Source organism: Marmota marmota, unplaced genomic scaffold (assembly GCF_001458135.2).
Source record: "Marmota marmota marmota unplaced genomic scaffold, marMar, whole genome shotgun sequence".
In the NCBI taxonomy this organism is placed as follows: Eukaryota; Metazoa; Chordata; class Mammalia; order Rodentia; family Sciuridae; genus Marmota; species Marmota marmota.
This window is the reverse complement of record NW_026000240.1, coordinates 7040067-7060205: the sequence shown is the minus strand read 5'-3', so window position 1 is coordinate 7060205 and position 20139 is coordinate 7040067. Positions and strand designations below refer to the sequence as shown.

At 31.2% G+C, this 20139-nt stretch overlaps 1 protein-coding gene across 9 annotated transcripts in view; it reads left to right on the top strand.

Moving 5' to 3' along the window:
• Stxbp5l (syntaxin binding protein 5L) overlaps positions 1 to 20139 on the top strand; it is a 347451-nt gene that overhangs the window by 74839 nt on the left and 252473 nt on the right. For 8 of the 9 annotated variants that reach the window (XM_048794363.1, XM_048794362.1, XM_015486887.2 and 5 more), the window contains exons 4-6: positions 5889 to 5970; positions 9828 to 9928; positions 16742 to 16876. In XM_048794363.1, the coding sequence (XP_048650320.1) occupies positions 5889 to 5970; positions 9828 to 9928; positions 16742 to 16876 (318 nt within the window). The remainder of the gene's footprint in view (positions 1 to 5888; positions 5971 to 9827; positions 9929 to 16741; positions 16877 to 20139) is intronic. The other variant, XM_048794367.1, reaches the window with a different exon arrangement.

Below are 20139 nucleotides of genomic sequence, written 5' to 3'. Positions count from 1 at the left end.
ACACAGTATTGTTAACTATGCTTAATATTATGCTATAAATTAGAACTCTAAAGTTTTTCATCTTACATTACTAAAACTTTGTACCTTTTGACCAACCCCCCAATTTCCCTGCCCCTGGTAACTACCATTCTACATTTTGCTCACTGTTTCTATGAGTCTTTTTTTTTTAAATTTTTTTTAGGGTGAGAGGGTTAATCCGGGAGGTGGAACTCCTGGAGTCTGGGTTTAAGTTTAGGTGTGTACCACATTCTTTGCTGAATGCCAGTTGATATGGAGATTTTAATTCAGCATATCTCCTGGGCCCAGCAATTGCTAGTCTACATGCTGGAAGACTGTGTACCACACTCGTGTGGTATAGTAGCCAATTCTGAGTCCACTATGCTGCCTGCGGACCCCACGATTCCTGGTCTCATGTTCAGTATCCAAACTCAATCTTTTCCACTGCTGACCTTTCAAATTCCTGATCAGGGGCTTCTCTCCTAGCTGGAGGGAGGTGGGAGCAATGTTTCCATGACCAGTATTCCCCTGTGTAAACCTCTATCCACACTTGATTTTCTCCTGGTCACTTAGGCACACTCTATCATGCAGTGTGGGTTTTCCAGGCTTGTTTTGGGGGCCAGACTCGGGTGTGCCAGAAACTGGCTCCCTTGGCTGTTGGCCCCCATGCTGCGGCTGCAAAATGGTTCCTTCCTCTGTCCTCCACATGCCACTGGAAGAGAGATGCAGTTTCTTTCCTGTACCAGGATATTGTGTAGGACACCTCTCAGTTTAGTTGGGCATTGTCTTTGATCTCTAAACTCTTTGTACCTAGATGCACCTCAGTCCTCCCAAAATGTGGGTTCCTTTTTTAAAGCTATATTTTAAATAAATGACAGCAGAATGCATTACAATTCATATTACACATATAGAGCACAATTTTTTCATATCACTGGTTGTATATAAAGTATGTTCACACCAATTCATGTCTTCATAGATGTACTTTGGATAATGTCTATTACATTTCACCATCCTTGCTAATCCCCTGCACCCCCGCCTCCCCTCCCACCCATGTCCTATCTAGAGTTTGTCTATTTCTTCCATGCCCCCGCTCCCTACCCCACTATGAGTCAGTCATCTTACATCAGAGAAAACATTTGCCATTTGTTTTTTGGGGATTGGCTAACTTCACTTAGCATTATCTTCTCCAACTCCATCCATTTACCTGCAAATGCCATGATTTTATTCTCTTTTATTGCTGAGTAATGTTCCATTGTGTATATATGCCACATTTTTTTAAATCCATTCATCTATTGAAGGGCATCTAGGTTGGTTCCACAATTTAGCTATTGTGAATTTTGATGCTATAAACATTGATGTGGCTGTGTCCCTGTAGTATGCTGTTTTTAAGGCCTTTGGGTATAGACTGAGGAGAAGGGGTAGCTGGGTCAAATGGTGGTTCCATTCCCAGTTTCCCAAGGAATCTTTATGCTGCTTTCCATATTGGCTACACCAATTTGCAGTCAAAACATGGGCTCCTTTAATTTTCTTGTTGCTTTACTCCATTCACGGACAGACTGTTCTGGCTTGTACCTCTGGCCTCTGCCATGGTTGTAGTGCTGGGAATTTCTTCCTTATTTTATTATATTTAATCTCCTGAGAACCCAATCTGTTTTGAGGGTCCATATTAAATTCCAGTAAAGTACCCCCTAATTTTTGCTTGTTCATCCACTTTGCTGAGAAGCTGCCTGTCTGCTTTTCTTAGTTTTACACCATGGAGCACCCAGGGAAGTGATTTCTGTATTCTACCATATTCCTAGATTTGTTCTTAAACATACTTTTTCAAGCTATTGTGAATGGCATTGTTTTCCTGATTTCTTCTTTAGCAGGTTTATTATTAAATTATAGAAAACTATTGATTTTGTATGTTGATTTTGTTCATGCTGAATTTGTTCATCAGCTCTAGAAGTCTTCTGGTGGAACTTTTAGGTTCTTCTAAGTATAGGATCATATCATCTGTACACAGGGATACTTTTACTTTTTCCTTTCCTGTTTTTATCCCTTTTATTTCCTTCTCTTTCTAATTGCTCTAAAATTTCAAGTACGATGTTGAATAGGAGTTTTTGGAGTAGATATTCTTGTTTTATTCCTAATTTTAGAGGGAATGTGTTAACTTTTTCCCCATTCAGTGTAATGTTGGCTTTGATTTGTTATATATAGCCCAATTATGAAACACTAGTTTCTTTATGGTTTTTATCATGAAGAGGTATTGAATTTTGTCAAAAGCTTTTTCTGCATCTATTTGGATGATCCTATGATTTTTTTCCCCCTAAATTGTGTTTATGAGGTATGTTTTGTATGTTGAACCATCCTTGCATCCCTGGAATGAAACCAACTTAATCATGATGTATGATCTTTTTATGTGTTGTTGAATATACTTGCTGATATTTTATTAAAGATTTTTAAATCTATTTTCATCAAGAATATTTGCCTGTAGTTTTCTTTCTTTGAAGTGTCCTTGTCTGTATTTTCTTGTAATTTTCTTTGAAGGTCCTTACCTGGTTTTGGTATCAGGGTGATCCTACTTTTGGTATCAGGTTGATCCTGGTTTTGGTAACAGGGTGATACTGATTGTGTAGAGTGAGTTTGGAAGTGTTTCTTCCGTTTTTGTTCTATGGAATTATATGAGAAACATTGATAGTAGTTCTTTAAATATCAGGTAGAATTCAGCTATGAATACATTTAGCCCTGGGCTTTTTGTTTTGTGGGTTTTTATTACTACTTCAATCTCCTCGGTCTGTTTAGATTTTCTATTTCCTCTTAGTTCAATTTTGGTAGATCATATGTCTCTAGAAATTTATCCATTTCCTCTAGATTTTTCAGTTTATTGAGCCATAAGTTTGAAAACTAATCTAATATTTCTCTGGATATCAGTTAATTTGGGTCTTCTTTCTCTTTGGTTAATTTAGCCAAGGGTTTATCAATATTATTTATTTTTTCAAAGAGAAAATTTTTCAGTTCATTGATTCTTTATATTATTCTTGTAATCTCCATTTCATTAATTTTAGCTATGATCTTTTTTCTTTCTATTGAGTTTTAAAATCTTTTTTAAAAAATAATCTTTTATTCTTTTTAGACTGTATATTTCAACATATTATACACACATGGAGTATTACTTATTCTAATAAGGATCCCATTTTTGCAGTTGTACATGATGTAGAGTTTCACTGGTTGTATGCTCAACTATTGAGTTTTTCAAAAATATTTATTTTTTAGCTTTAGGTGGATATAATATCTTTATTTTATTTTTATGTGGTGCTGAGGATTGAACCTAGTGCCTCATGAGTGCAAGGTGAGCACTCTATCACTGAGCCACAATCCCAGCCCCATCTATTGAGTTTTTTATTTGACTTATTTTGCTTTTCATTTCCAAGATTTCTGTTTGATTCTTTTTCAGCATCTCTGTTTCATATCTTCTGTTTTCTTTCTTGATTCATTCCTTACTTGTTCTATTTATTCTTTGATCATTTTCATAGTCAACTTTTTGAATTCTTAATCCAGCATTTCACCCACTTCTATGTCTTTGAATTCAGTTATTGGGAGGTTAAAAACTTTCCAGGGCATCGTATTGGCTTGTTTCCTCATGTTTTTGAGCATCTATATTTTTTTGTGTGTCTGTTGTGATGGATTCCTCACCCACGCAGCCTGTGGACAATCCAGATTATGCCACACCTCTTATTCGAAGAGCCTTAGGCAATGTATTGGGGTGTGTGCGTGTGGGAAGCACCTAGATTGTATCATTAGATCCACCAGGCACTTTTAGGCATGGAGGAATTGGCCAGGATTACTTGTACTGAACTGTGCTGCTTTTTACCCAAACTGGACCCATCATACTTCTATTTCCCATGGGACTTTCTCATTATCACAAAGTTTCTACTGCCAAATTCAGAAGCAAGAATCCTCCTGCCTTTCTCTGTGCTATGGATCCACAGACCAAGTAGACTTGTCTCCTGTTGTCACCCAGAAAGAACTTCCTGTGGATCCATGCCACAGTCTCTTGACTCAAGGCTTGGGCATCAACCGAGAGAAGCAAGAGTGAGAAGTAAAGCATAGGTGACTTTTGGCTGTTGGACACACAAAAAGAAAAAATACCAAGAAAAAAGAAAAGAAAAGAAAAAAAATATAAATGAAAAAAGAAACAAAAATAAAATAAAATGTAACATTAGAAAACTACAGGGATTTCTGATTTCTTGTGCAGAATGTTTAAACAATGAGGCACTTTTTAAGCTGGTCTGCTTTCCCACTTTTACTAAATCTATTGGGAAGTCCTGGGACTCTTCTGCACTGGCTCATCTCACAGTATCTGAGACTCTTTTCTGCTCAGATTTTGGTTTTGCTGGACAGTAGAGCTTGTTTTTCTTAAACTTTCTGGGGAGGGGAGCTCCCCCCTTTTCACCCCCCAACAAAGCCATAATATGCCCAGTGCTGGCAGTCTTTTTTTTTTATTATTATTTTCACTATTATGAAAACTGATATTTCTAGATTTCACCTGATTGCTGACTTTCTGAGTTGCATTCCATTTCTTTCCTATATCTTCCATTCTCCTCATTCAGTCTCAGCACTTTGGTTTTGATTCGGTTTCAGGAAATAGCTACTATATGGTGGATGCCATTAATTTACTATATTCCTTCCCTGTTTGATTTGTTCTTCAAGAAGCACTTGTTAGTTTTTGTCTTGATTTGGTCTTCAAGAAAGACATTATTTCCTCTTGGTTTTTTTCTTTCCCCAATCTAAGGTGGTTTGCTCAAACCTATTCCCTGATCAGTACTTTGCTAAATATTCAAGGAAGATCTTCCTGAAGGTCCTTTATATGTCAGTTTTTCTTCTTTGCTGCTCTGTCTGTGAGCCCCAGTTATCCTTGGTCAACCTAGAATTAGTTCTCTCTCAATGAAGTGAACCTGCCGGATTCCATCTGGCTTCCCCATCCCAGTGCTTGGCCTGGAAACTCTATAGGTAAGCAAGGAAATCATAAGGCTCATAATACATTTTCTGTCTCTTTCAGGGATCACCATCATCCTTACATGATAAGTAATGTCTAAAATATAGTTATATGAATTTTGTCTATGCCTTTTAATTGTTTATGTGGGAGGATGGATTTGGCCTGTTTTCTCATTATAGCTGGGGTAGAAGGTCTCATGTAATTTACATCTTTATGAAAAGAAACAAATGATACATAAACATAGAGACATTTATCATTTGGTATAGAATATATAAGTAAATTTTGTACCATTAGGTTTTCTTATTCTCTTTCCTTACCTCCATCTTCTCTCCTTTCTTTCTGACTTACATAATCAAATAATGATTCTTAATGAAATGTTGGAAATAGTAACATATTTTGTTTTTTGAATCTTGTTTATGGTACTTTTTCCATGCAAAATTTTATATTTTTATGTAGTCAAATATATCAATCTGTTTATTATGAACTATGGATTTAAATTATGCTTACCAAGGTTCTATATATACCAATATTATTAATGTATTTACTTACATATTTATTTTTTATTAACAGTATAATTTCATTTATTACATTAAAATAATTTACTCATATTAGGAAAAGAAGTATTTAATCAGTAAAATCTTAAATGTGTTTGAATTCTCAATCCTTGTTTTTACTTTTGGGGAAAGAAAATGCTCCTTTTAAATTTTTTACTATCATTCTTTTTTCCCAGCTTTTTAAAATCTGTCATATATAATTTAATTTGCATGAACTGAAATAAAACTTTTCAACTCTTTATGTAAAAAATAAGGGTAACTCAAAAGCAAAGCACTAGTTACTAAATAAGTTGGTTTATTTTATACTTTAATAATCATTTTAATTAAAATGTTAGAGTCCTTAACTTTTATTATGTTAGACTTGGGAGACCTGGTGTTGATTGTTATTGCCAACATGAAAGTGGTGCAGCTGTCTTGCAGCTACAATTCTTGATCAATGAGGTAAGGATTTTTTTAACTATTTAAATGTATACACACATAATTGGACACACACATATAGATTTTTTACTATTTTTAAAACACACCCACACCCACAGTATTACAAATTGAGTTTCCCTTATCTGAAATGCTTTGGACTAGAAGTATTTTAATTTCAGATATTTTTAAAAATTTTGTATATTTTGCATATATACATAATGAGACATCTTAGGGATGGGACCTAAATATAAGCCTGACACTTTAAAATATTTTGTGTACTCCTTATATACATAATCTGAAGGTAATTTTACACAATATTTTCAATATGTTTGTTTTGACTACAGTCTGTCACATGAGATCAAATGTGGAATTTTCTACTTGTAGCATCATGTTGACACTCAAAAAAATTCGGATTTTATTTACATATGAGGTTTTGGATTTTTTGGATTGGGATGCTCAATCTATAAGACATAGTATTTTAAATATTATGTATCTAAGTAATATATATGTATGCAGTATTATTTATAGTTACATTTTTCATAAAAGGGCATACTCGTATAGTTGCCAATTTATTAAAATTTAAAGGATTCTACTATTATGTATAACTAAGAAGAATAAGTAAAATATAAAAAAGGACAAATATTTATGTACCAAAAGATCCTTTTATTGTGATTTTGTAGTGTACATAATTTGTATTAATTACTTAACTGGTGTTTTAAAAAAATCTAAAGTTCTTCAATCATTTCACTGGCCATTAAACTGAAGTTTTATGGATTTCAATTTTGTAATCCAGCTGTAAACTCATATTTTGCCTCTATTTTCAATTAAATAAATTTTAAGCTTGTTTATTTACCTGTGGGCCCTTATTTTTGTGTATGCATATATCTGTATATATATATTCAGATCATATGCATGATCTGAATATATATATTATCTTTTATTTCCATATGAATTTGTTGATTTGACTTCATTTTTATTTATTTATGTATGCATATCTGTTATGGTAATGTACCTATCCCTATTTTTCTAGAGCTACAATGATGAGACACTTTCTAGAAAAAAAATTGTATTTATCAACTCAGAAAAATTACATATCTTCCATATGTTGAAGGTTACTTATGGTCTGCTTGACTCAGATCTTTTACAGCAAATCCTAAAGTTTAAATAGCTACTTTATGTTAAGTGAGCTGGCCAGTGCAAAAATACTTTAAAAGTTTGTGCCATACCAAATTCAAGCACTTCAGAGATTAAACTCAGTGCCTTGTGAAAAGTTGGTTGTTTTCTCATAGCATGATGATGCCCTTTTATTCAGTTTCTGCATATATTTGCATGTGTCATACTAACAATTTATAATGATACACATAGGTAAAATGTCTTATAGAATTTTGTATAAAAATACTTGAGGCAAGAAAAAAATTGTGGTATTGAAACATGTCCATTTTTTATTTCTCTTGGCCTAAAATCTTTCTCGGAGACTATGAGATACTCCTTATCAACAAAGTTAGCATATTAAACTTTGTAGACACACTTGCCATGGGGTACCAAAAAAAGAGAGGGAGGTAAGGAGGAAAAGCAGAAACATTTAAAAATATTTTATTATGGTAACTAATCATTATTATTCAGAATGTCAACCATTTTGGGTTCTCAGTGCTACTCTGTAGTTCCTAGTTATGGAATCTTGGTGCTTTGCGTTCTGCACAGAAATATACTAGTAGGCATAGTTTGTTTCCATGTGATTTGTTCTAGGTTTGATACTCTGAAGATTGACTTGAAGGATCTAAGTTTGCCTCTATACTACATAACTAGGAGAAAATAGAGACAAGTTTTTATATTCCCTGCATTGTTTACAGTGTTTTTCATAAACTATTCACCCTGATTTACCTCACACTCAATTATGTTCTCATACTTCCCAGGTTTTGATCTCATGGCTATTTGCAGTTTTAAATAGTCACAGATTTTTATAAATAAATAATGCTTTTGCTAATAAAGATTCATGCTTTTGTAAATGAGCCTTATATACTTGCTGATATGCATACTTTCATGTGTCTGGTCTTCTGTTAGTACTGTTATGCTCAGTGGTTCAATGATATTACATCCCAGTTTTATCATTACTAATAATACTCAGATTCTTCATAGATTCAATCAGATATTACACTCAGATATTAATGAATACATGATGCTGTGTTTTAATTCATTACCCTTGATGTGTTATATCTTTGGTTTGCACATAACAATTTAATATAAGACACATTTTATTAATTTTGTATAACATGTTTATTTCTTACCCTGTCCTAAGTGAACTTCCACCTCTATGAGAAATGAGATAAATGTCTGTTTTTTTTTTAAAAATCAGTTATTGGTTATCAAGCACTTTCAAGCAAACCCAATAACTTTCTAGTTTGTGCATAGGAAGTGCATAAAGAGTTTACAAATAAAGCATGTAAACAAAGAAATTCTCAAGGTATGTATAGGATATATCATATTGCATGGTATAAAATTATGAGTTCATGCTAAAGTGTGTATATCAACATATTTCCCTTGGTACATGTGTTTTTATATATTTATGTATACATATGAAACTTATATAAAATTTTAAAATGTACCAATATGCTCGATAATTGCTTTTTAAAAATAAAGCTATTCCTCTCAAAGACTAAAATCACAGGTACATAATATAGAGGGAAACATCATAGGGTACAGGCATGCTTTAGGCTTAAGAACTGTTTCAAAAGGACATTTAGATTCCTATGATCTTTTTTCTAACTCCAAAAGAAATAATCAATGCTAGGAATTTCAATATAGTTTTTCCTAGCATATAAATGAAACAATTTTTTATACTGATGATTGATATTGGAAACTCTTGAAAGATTACTTGTAATAAAATACTTGGGAAAATATGTGAAGCATTTTAGGTATCTTAGAACTACCATAGTTCTGCCAGATAAATTTTAGAGAACGTAGATCTAGAGTAGTTTTAGGTTCAACCATAGGGCACACCTAGACATTTTCAGTTGTGAAACTATCATTTTAGTAAAAGTTCTGATATATTTTAAGATGATGTTACTTAACTCAGTGAAATAGTTAAATTATATATGTATAACTTTATATATATAATTTATATATATTCATATATATATATATACACACACACACACACACACACACACATATACACACACACCACAAATATGGCAGCCAGTATCCATCCATATCCTTTCTGCCTTATAAAGTAGAAAATATTCTATTGTAGTTCAAACAGGATTAATCTGTATTTGCTGGTGCTAGATAAAAAGAATCTTGGAATTATTTTTATAAATATACTGAATTCTGTTGGACAAATTTTTTTATTATATATACTTTTGTTTATACTAGGTAAAGCTTCTTATAGTGTAAGAAGCAGATTAAATTATACCAAATATACTTTTTAGTAAAAATATAAACTTTTTAAACCATAAAGAAAATTCTTACAGAAGAGAATTTTTATATAAACTATATATTTGATTTACAAAACTATGTTGGATATCTGCTTCTTTATATATATATAATGTATATGTAAATGGTAGAAACAAAAAATCTAAACTTCTTTCTAAAGAAAATACAAAAAAGCCTTCATTAGTTTCAGTGATGCTATATTGATTATTTCTATTAGTAAATATTACTTGATCTAGTCATCTTGACCATCCATATGCAATAAATCACTTCTGTCCTCAGCAGTTGTAACCTTCCTGATTGAAGTATATGCAGTTGTCTTTCCATATATTTTTAGGTTTTAAAGACACAAATATCTCCTCAAGCAGTGAAAATTAAGTAAATTTTCTTACTGTTTATACTTCCTTAAATTAAGTAAATCCCACACTTACTTTGTCTTCTTTTTGTTACAGGGTGCTTTGGTCAGTGCAAGTTCAGATGATACACTTCATTTGTGGAACCTTAGACAAAAAAGACCAGCTATTCTTCATTCTCTTAAATTTAACCGAGAACGGTAAGAATATATCAATTAAAGAACTCAGTGTACAAAAATTATTTATTGAGCAAGTTTCACATTAACTTGACTGGCTTTTTCTTTATTAATATCAATAGGTAGAAACAATGTGTATGCTTGCTCTTTTTATATTTTCTTTTATTAGAATATATATAATTGATATAGATTCAATCACCTAGTAATGGAAACTACCTACGTATTTTGTTCTCTTAGTTGTAAACCAGCAATGACATGTTCTTTTCTTTGCACCATGGTACTGAAAACACAGACTAACATTTAAAGGGCAAATGAATAATAAATGTATTTCTATACCTTTTGATCATGGTAATTAGATCCTATACTCTAACCCTAACTTGTTGTTTATAGATACAATGAGAAAAAATCATGGAAATTATATATGCATTCTTCATTGTACTTCTAATTTATTTCTTTTATGTGTGTAATATACTGTCTAAGTCATTAACCCTCATTTTTCTGGGTACTATTGATGAGTTTTATATTTCAATATTCTAGGATTCTACATCAATGGGAAGTTTTTTTAATATCCAGTATTTTTTATGGGAAGGGGAATATATATTTTAGATATTTGCTAAAACCACATAGTATTTCTTTCTTAAGATGAGACCAAAAATTTGTTATTTTTTTTATTTAAAAAAAGTTAAATGGTAGAAATTTCAGGATATTGAAAAACTTAAGACAAGTTCAGAATTAGTATATGGCTTTTTCTTTAATAGTGAAAAATATTAACTATTTACATTCCCATATTTTATCTCTATGTGCTGATAAGAGTTTTCCCCCTCTTTGATTCAATGCTTTAAGTAGATATGACCCTAAACATTTTTGTGGATTGACAGAGTGGGTTTTCTCCCCCTCACAATTCAAATGTTGAAGGGAATATTCTGGTTCATTTTATGTTACCCACCCGCTTTTTGTACCAGTGATTGAACCCAGGGATACTTAACCACTGAGTGACATCCCAACCCTTTGAGAGAGGGTCTTGCTAAGTTGATTAGCCTTGTTAAGTTTCTGAGGTTAGCCCTGAAATTGCAATCCTCCTGCCTGAGCTTCCTGAGTTGCTGGGATTATAGGCATGTATAGGCCTTGAGAATAAAATATATAATCTTGAAAATAATATTGACCATAAAGAAAAGATATTAAAAGCCCATGACCAGGATTTTCAAGAAATTTGGGATAACATCATGAGACCAAATTTAAGAATCATTGGGATAGATGAAGACTCTGAAATACAAAATATAGTAATACATAATCTTTTCAATGAAATAATATTAGTAAACTTTCCAAATTTTTGGAATGAGATGGAAATTCAAATATAAGAACTCCAAATATGACAGAACCAAAATAGAACTACTCCAAGTCACATTAAAATGAAAATGTCTAATATACAGAATAAGGATGGAATTTTAAAACCTTCAAGAGAAAAGTGGACAGTCACATTTAGAGGTTGATCAACTCAAATTTCAACTGCTTTCTTAACCCAGACTCTAAAAGCCTTGGAATAATACATATGAATCACTGAAGGAAAATGGATGTCAACCAAGAGTAATATACCCAGCAAAATTATCCTTCAGAATTGAAAACCTTCCATGATAAAAAAGAAACTAAAAGAATTCACAACCACAAAATATACACCACATCTCAATGAAATATTGTGTGAAGAAGAAATGAAAATAAAAATGAAAACCAGCATAGGAATGAATTATAGTAAAGAATAGTCAATTACTTGAGAAGCAAGTCTGAAGTAGAAAATAGAAATAAGTTAAAATGGCAAGAAATAAAAATTATTTCTCTATAACATTAAATGTAAACCATCTAAACTCTTCAATCAAAAGGCTTGGATCAGCAGATTGGATTAAAAAATCAAAAGCCAACAATGTGTTGTTTGCAAGACTCAAAGACAATGACATCCACAGACTGAAGGTAAAAGGATGGGAAAAGACATACCAACCAAATGATACCTGTGAACAAGCAGCAGTAGCTATTTTCTCATATCAGAGGAAGTGGACTTCAAGCAAAAATTAATCAGAAGAGACAAAGAATGATACTTCATACTGGTTAAGGGTATCATTTAACAACAAGGTATAATGACTGTAAATATTTATGGCCCAAACAATGGTGCATCTACTACATAAAACAAATCCTTCTCAATATTAAATAGACCACAATACAATAATATTGGGTGACTTTAGCACACCTCTCTCACTACTTGATAGATGATGCAGAAATAAACTAAATATTCTTCAGAACTAAAAAAAAATATTATTAATAAAATGTATCTAACAGACATCTATAGAATATTTCATCCTTGAATAACTGAATTTCACTTTATTTTCAGCAACACATGTAATATATTTTAGATAACAAAGTAAATCTTAGCAAATATGCAAAAAAAGAGAAAGAGAATTCCTTACCCTTAAATACTATCACACCATAATGGGATAAAATTAGAAAACAATAACAAGATAAAACCCAGAAACCATTCTAACACCTAGAGATCAAATAATATACTTTTGAATGATGAATGGGTAGCAGAGAAATCAGGAAATAATTTTAAAAATTAAAATAATTCTTAAAATTAAAGAGAATAGTAATACAACATATCAAAATCTCTGGGACTGTATGAAGGCAGTTCTAGGAGGAAAGTTTATAGTGCTGAGTTCATACATTAAAAAAAGATACCAAATAAATAATCTAACATTATACCTCAGAGGCCTAGAAAGTAGAAGACAGGAAATAATTGAATAATTGATATTAGAACCAAAGTCATTGAAATTGAGAATAAAAAACAATACAAAAGGTCAGTGAAATAGCGTTGGTTTTTGGAAAGGATAAATAAGATTAATAACCCTTAACCAAACTAATCCTTAACCAAAAGAAAGAGAAGACTCAAATTAATACAATTATAAATGAAAAGGGAACTATCACCATAGACACTACTGAAATCCAGATGATCATCAGTAACTATTTTGAAAATTGATACTTTAATATGCTAGAAAATCTTGAAGTGATTGACAAATTCCTAGACATATAATCTACCCAAATTGAACCATGAGGATGTTGAAAACTATCAGATCAACATCAGGTAATGAAATTGAAGCAAGTACCAGTAGCCTTCCAACAAAGAAAAGCTCAGGACTGGGCCAATTCTGAGCTGAGTTCTACCAGACCTTTAAAGAAGAACCATTCCTCCTGCAATTATTCAGTGAAATGGAAAACAATGCATTCATCCTATGAAGCCAGTATTACCCTGATACCAAAATCAGAGAAATACAAATTAAGGAAAGAAAACTTCAGAACAATATCCCTGATGAATATAGATGAAAAAATTCTGAATAAAATATTGGACAAGCACATTCAAAAACATACTGGAAGGTAGTAAATTTTGATCCAAGTGAGTTTCATCCCAGGAATGCAAGGTTGATTCATCATAAGGAAATCATTTGCAGTTTATTACATAAGAGTTAAGACAAGAATCACATGATTAATAAATGCAGAAAAAGCATTTGACAAATCCAGCACTCATCATGTTTAAAACACTAGAAAAACTTAGGATAAAATGAACTTTCCTCAACATTGCAAAGGCTATATCTGAAAAACCCAAGGCCAACATCATCCTGAAGAGAGAAAAAACTGAAAACATTTCTTCTAAAATCAGGGACAAGGATGTTCCCTCTCACCCTTCCTATTCACTGTAGTCCTTGAACTCTTAACTACAGCAATCAGGCAAGAGAAGGAAATCAAAGGGAGATAAATAGGAAGAGAAGAACTCAAATTATTTCTATTTGCTGACAACATGACTCTGTATTCAGAAGGCCCAAAATACGCCACCCAAAGATTTCTAGAGTCAATAAAACAAAATTTAGCAAAGTAGCAGGATACATGATCAACATGCAAAAATCGATGACTTTCTTATACTTCTATAATGGAACTGCTCCTTATTGTGAGGTTATAAAAAAACTCAACTGTCATATTAATGTTATTAATTTAAATTTTAGTTGAGTTTTCTGTCTTATTTTTATATTTTTTATGGGCATAAAGAAGTATGAAATATTTAGATCTTATTTTCTTACATAAATTATAGAATTTCTAAACGTAAGTCAAATTGAAGATCAGAAAAAAGTTTTCAAAGGTCTGTACATTATTTTAGCTTTATACACACACACACACACACACACACACACACACACACACACACATATATATACAAACACACACATGTCAGATCATTAGAGACCAAAGCACAATATATATATTGTGCAAGGTTATATATATATATATTGTGCTTTGGTCTCTAATGGTCCGATTCAAATGGAGCTACAGTAGGTTTCCTCGATTTTCCTTGCTGTAATAAATTTTCCCTTTGAACTCTCTATAAAAATCAACACACTTTACTCTTATTTTTCTTATTTGTCTACTTATTTTATTTCTCATTAGGTAGTATAATTTTTTGAGGGAAAAGAAATATGTGTGTCATAATATAGAACAATGCTTTATAAAGAGTTATTCAGTGAAAGTTGAATAGATGAATGTATGGAAGATTAAGAATGTCCTTTTATTCTAAAATGAGAAAATACAGACATAGAAACATGAATAATTTTCAAGGTTCACATGTAGCAACTACAAAAAATTCTTCACTCAGCAAGTGGTTAGTAGTAGAAATAAGTTACATATTAAGGTATAACTATTAAATATAATTAATTAAATTATATAAAGATATCAATTATTAGGATTATCAAATATACAGCATAAGTATAACCATGTCCTCTCCCTTACCTATGTCAGTCATCCTAAGTACATCACACTACTCTTTTCTAATTAGTTCTGGTAGCCTAGAAATCTTTGTTAAATAGTCAAGTTAATCACTACATTTACATTGCACGTTGTCACTAAGGCTCTAGTTTCTCCTTAGACCAGAAAACAATGTAGTTTGTTCATTCAAGGATTATTTCTATTCTTGTTACGATCTTCTTCATGTATTTCATTGTTATTGTACTACAAAGTCTGTTTATACTGGAATTCTACCTCTTGATTCAATTCTCATTTCTGAAACTAGAGTTCTTAGACTTTTCTTGTTAATCCCTGAAATATACATGTAATATTGAATCTTCCTTTGTTTTTATTTGAAACTCTGTATTTAGGTCTTCATTTGTGGATTTTCTATACTCTTCCTGTGATTCAAAAGAGGATCTTAAATCCTCTTTGAAATGAATTTCCTCCTCTTCCTACTGAAGATTGAATTGAAAATTGACTCTTCATTGCCTAGAAACATGACCATCATATTATTTCCTATGCATTGTTATTAGATATCCCTTTGTGGACAGTAGTTCTAGACGTTAAGTTTTAATCAAAATTGCCCAGTGTCTTATAGTTTACACATTAATGATATTGTCAGTTAACTCTAATTGCTTATGTGATAGCAGGACTTTTAGCATTTTAGATGTAGGATGTTATCAGTAGGATACTTGAATAGGTGGAGTTTAGTTACAAGAGGGAAGTTGTTTAAAAATTCAGGGAACAAAACAGAGAATATAAATTGGAGATTCCAAATGGTTACAAGATGGAATCGTGTTATAAATTGATCATTCACATTCTTTTTTAAAAAAATTGATCTGTCTAGTGTCAGAATTTTGTTCAGCTCTTATGCCAATTTACTGGCTCCTCTTCTAAGTAAATTTTAGGACCTTTTAATCAACAAGATGTTTTAGTAAGAAATAACTGTGAACTTATTCTCATTCTCAATTTTTAAGACATAGTACTACAGAGTACAATTAGGCCAAACCTAGAGAGTCTGATTTTATGTTGTGAATTGAAGACTCTGGTAAACTCCTGCGTTTACTATGTAAGAGTCATGGTTTCTCTGGCTATGGAGCAGAACCCAAAGCTGGTCAGAAAGCCCTTTGGGGAAACAAGAGAACAATAAAAGTTATGGAAGAATTCAGTGGATCTCTGACCTTTCAAGTTTTCTTATTACTAGAAAGTGCTACATATTTGGAAACTGTAAATAATTTATAGTTTTATGTTGATATAGCTACCACTTCTCTGTGAACTCTGAAATTTATGTTTTATATGTACATAATTTCTATTTGAAGTTAATCTTATCTAAATAATGAACAATATGGCCTGGTAGAAAGAGGTAATTTTGGTCATAGGCAAGTAAAATTAAAAAAAAACACTGCCTCAGTTTCTTCTTCATAAAACAGAAATATATATCTGTTTTGTAGTGCTATTTTCTCATAGGAGTTGAGAATAGAATGGTGATTACCAGAGGCTAGGACAAAGAAGGCAGGGAGGAATATGAAGAGGCTGACTAATGGATACTTAGTTTCAGTTACATGGAAGCAAGAAACTCTGGGGTGCTAATGTACAGAATGGGATGATTACAGATAACAATAAATGTAGTTTACATTTCACAAAGCTAGCAGAAAGGATTTTTTAATGTTATTCTCCATAAGAAATGATTAATGTTTGAGGGAATAGGTGTTTCCCCTAATTTAAACATTATTCAGTGTAAACATGTATTGACTATTACACGATACCTTATTAATATATACTTTTATGTTAAAAGTTTTAAAAAGAAATAATGTAAATTCATATATATAGACACTTGTGATTATAGTTTTTAATGATATCCAATGTTATTTATTTCATATCTTCTTACTAATAACTAAATACTAATTTAGCATATAGTAAATCTTATGGTATACATAGCTATCAATACCTAATAATTATAAGGAAAAGATATTGCTGAGCAGATATAAAATTTAGATATTTTAATTATAATTTTCTTTCTTTCAGAATTACTTACTGTCATCTACCTTTCCAGAGTAAGTGGCTCTATGTTGGAACAGAAAGAGGAAATACACATATTGTAAATATTGAATCTTTCATTCTTTCTGGATATGTTATCATGTGGAACAAGGCAATTGAACTGTAAGTTTGAATTTGAATATAATTTTATTTGGCTTAAATACTTTATATAGTTATGTAATTATATTGATGAGAGTTATTTGACACATCTATTGCTATTTTATAATTAATTTGAATGAAAATTTCAGCCAAAATAAAACCCTAAATGATTTAAAAAATAGATTTGGTAGTATTAATATGTTAATTTGAAGCTTTCCATATAACACACACACACACACACACACACACACGCACGCATATCCAGTTTGATGATAAAATAGGGTCATTCCACAGGTTAAACATGGAAAGCATCTGGTGTTATGATCAACTCTGGTGTAACCACTTTTGGTAGGAGTGAATTGTTTTATGTAAAAATTTTCATGTTCAATGCACATGCTTTTTATAATGCTTTTTAATACTTTTTAATACTGGTAGCAGCATTTTATCAAAATCTCTCATTTTTGTGATACAGCTTTTTTTTTTGGTATGTGGTCAATAGTAATAACTGCTCAGGCTTTAAGCACTAATATTTAAGTTTCTGCACATATAAAACATGAAATGTGCCAAATGTGAAACTTTGTGGAATTTTAAGCCATCTATTTTAGTAAATTGAAAAGCAATTATCCTAGGTTATTCAGAAAGCAATTTTTATTTAATAAATGTTTATGTTCTCTATGTATTATTAGGCCCTTAATAAGATATGTTTGACTTGAGGCTAGCTCATTTTCTCTCATATGTATAACAAGTTCCAAATTATTCTCCAAAATTCTGATTAAAACATTGTGGTGTTATGAAGCTTGACTTTGGCCTTTACAATAAATATTTTCTAATTCTAATGTTTAATATGCATGTACATTGCTTGATAGGGAAGTTGTTACTAGTTATACTCTTGTTACAACATTTCTTTTATTCTGATCTAAAGGGTCATTTATTCACGATAGTTGTCCCTCCCACATTACATTAAGTACTGCTCTAGAATACAATCTTTGCATATTGTTCTTTTATTTTTCTTTATGTGTGTGTGTGTATATACATATTTTAATTTTGATGCATTCCACAGTGGCTACTGATTGACATTAATGTGATAGTTACACACTACTATTAATTTCCAACTTTCATTTATGTTTTCAATGTAATCAGTTATGAGCTGTTTTATTCTTACTTGTTCTAATGTTCCACTATTGCATATTTTTAAAAACATTCTTCCTGGGACAGTTCAGTCTGCTCATATGCAATACCTGCCTTGTTCCTCTGGGCTTTTAAATTCATGATATGGGTTTTATGATAATAGATGACAGCCTAGGACAGAATACCAAGGAATTTTAATATTTAATGATGAAAAGTCTAAAGTATATCTATCAAGAAGTTGTTGTAGTGAATGGGAGTAAGATAAGTAAGGCTATATCTAGAAGAATTACTGGGCATTAATTAGGTGTTATTACATGAATTTAAGTTTATTGGTAATTCTATCCAAAATAAATTTTGTGGAATTTTCAGAATCTAGAGTCCACAAATGCTTTTATACTTTTTAGGTTGATTTCTCATGACCAAATAAGTTCTGATAGTAGTGTTTTGTGAGTTTTGACAGTTTAATAGTTAGAGAAAAAGTCATACATAGTATGCCAAAATGTAAATAGTTTAGGTAATACTGTGAAAACGTTTTTTTTCCCTTAAGTTTCAATGTCTTTTAACTTAATACAAATAACAGAAGTTTAATGCTAGATTATTTTCTAAAGTAGCATGTTATACAGTCTCAGGGTCTGAAAGGAAGCATCTTACTGTTTCCCAAAGTATATTTCAGTGATTCCCTTAATAGAACCAATGGAACAGGATTTAATATACCAATAATTTTGGAAAATATTGCCAATTTGCAATGCCCATTTGCATAGTACACACTCTAAGAGGTTCCATAGGAAAAAAATTGCTTTAATTCAGTTTCCCGAACTTTTAAATATGGAATACTCTTTATGTGAAACATCTTGTAACTCTAGTAGTTATTATAGAGTACTTTGGTAAATATGGTGCAATCAAGCCTATGGGTCAGATGGGGGATTTTGATTTATTGGCTATTATTAGATTTTAAAGGATAACTTAAGGACATTGACCTTTATCAGAATCATTTATATCTGTTATAGAACATTTCACTTTATGTATAATTGGTATGTTACATAGAAATGTGGAAAGAACTACCAAAATCTCTCTAAACCTTTTATGAAGCCCTATTTAGTTTTTCTTCCAGCATATATTCTAGAATGCAAGTCATAACTCTGATTTCTAATTATCACAACAATCATAATATGTAGTATTTGTTGAATATTTACTGTTTTGCCAGTTAGACAAGTACTTTTCCACTGAGCCACACTCTTATCCCATATGAATATAATTTTAATCCTCACAATTATCTAGGGTGCTATTTCTCTCCATGTATAGATAAGAAAATTTAGAATGAATCTACTAAAAAAATTTATCAATGTCTAATGAATCTGTATTTATTCCTATGGATCACTCTGAGGAGTCAGTATTAGGGGAGTTAGAATTAATTAATTTGGCCCTTTTCTCTGATTCCAAATATTATCTAAGACTTAAATATTCTTTATTGTTTTGTGAAGAATCTTTCATGGATGCTTAAAATTATTCCAATTTAATCATAATATGATTAACCTCGCACAATTACATTATTAAAAAAGGCTATGGAAAATTGAGCAATAAACAATCTCTGATTGTATCAAATCATATCATCTTTATAACATAATTATATTCAACAATGACATTAGTTAAACTAAATATTATTAAAGAAACATAGTAGATATTAGAGTATAAGAGAATTAAAGTCATATTGACAAGTTTCTTTTGATAGTATAATGTTGAGTCATAATTATGTTATTGATTGCACAGATAACCAGATAAATGAGACATAACTGATAAATTAGTTTCCCCAGTTTGTAAATTTTTTGTAAAATGATTATCACTAGAGTGAGTTTCTTTTTAAATCAAAATATACTTTTCTTTACGGACAAAATCAAAAATTTGATGTCTAAGGAAATCAGGTATGTACTTTGTAGTTGGTTGAAACAGATTTATTCACTCAGCTTTGTGGCTGTATATATAATTTAAAACTTTCAGAAACATATATCAGATAAAAGATAATAAAAGTCCCATTTTTATGTGGATCAGTGTTCTTAAATCTGATTTTTAAAAAAAATCACAACTACTTCAAAAGCATTAATAGGATAAAGAATAGAACTTTGTGGGAAAAAAACCCAAAACTCAATTAATCTCATTTTAAC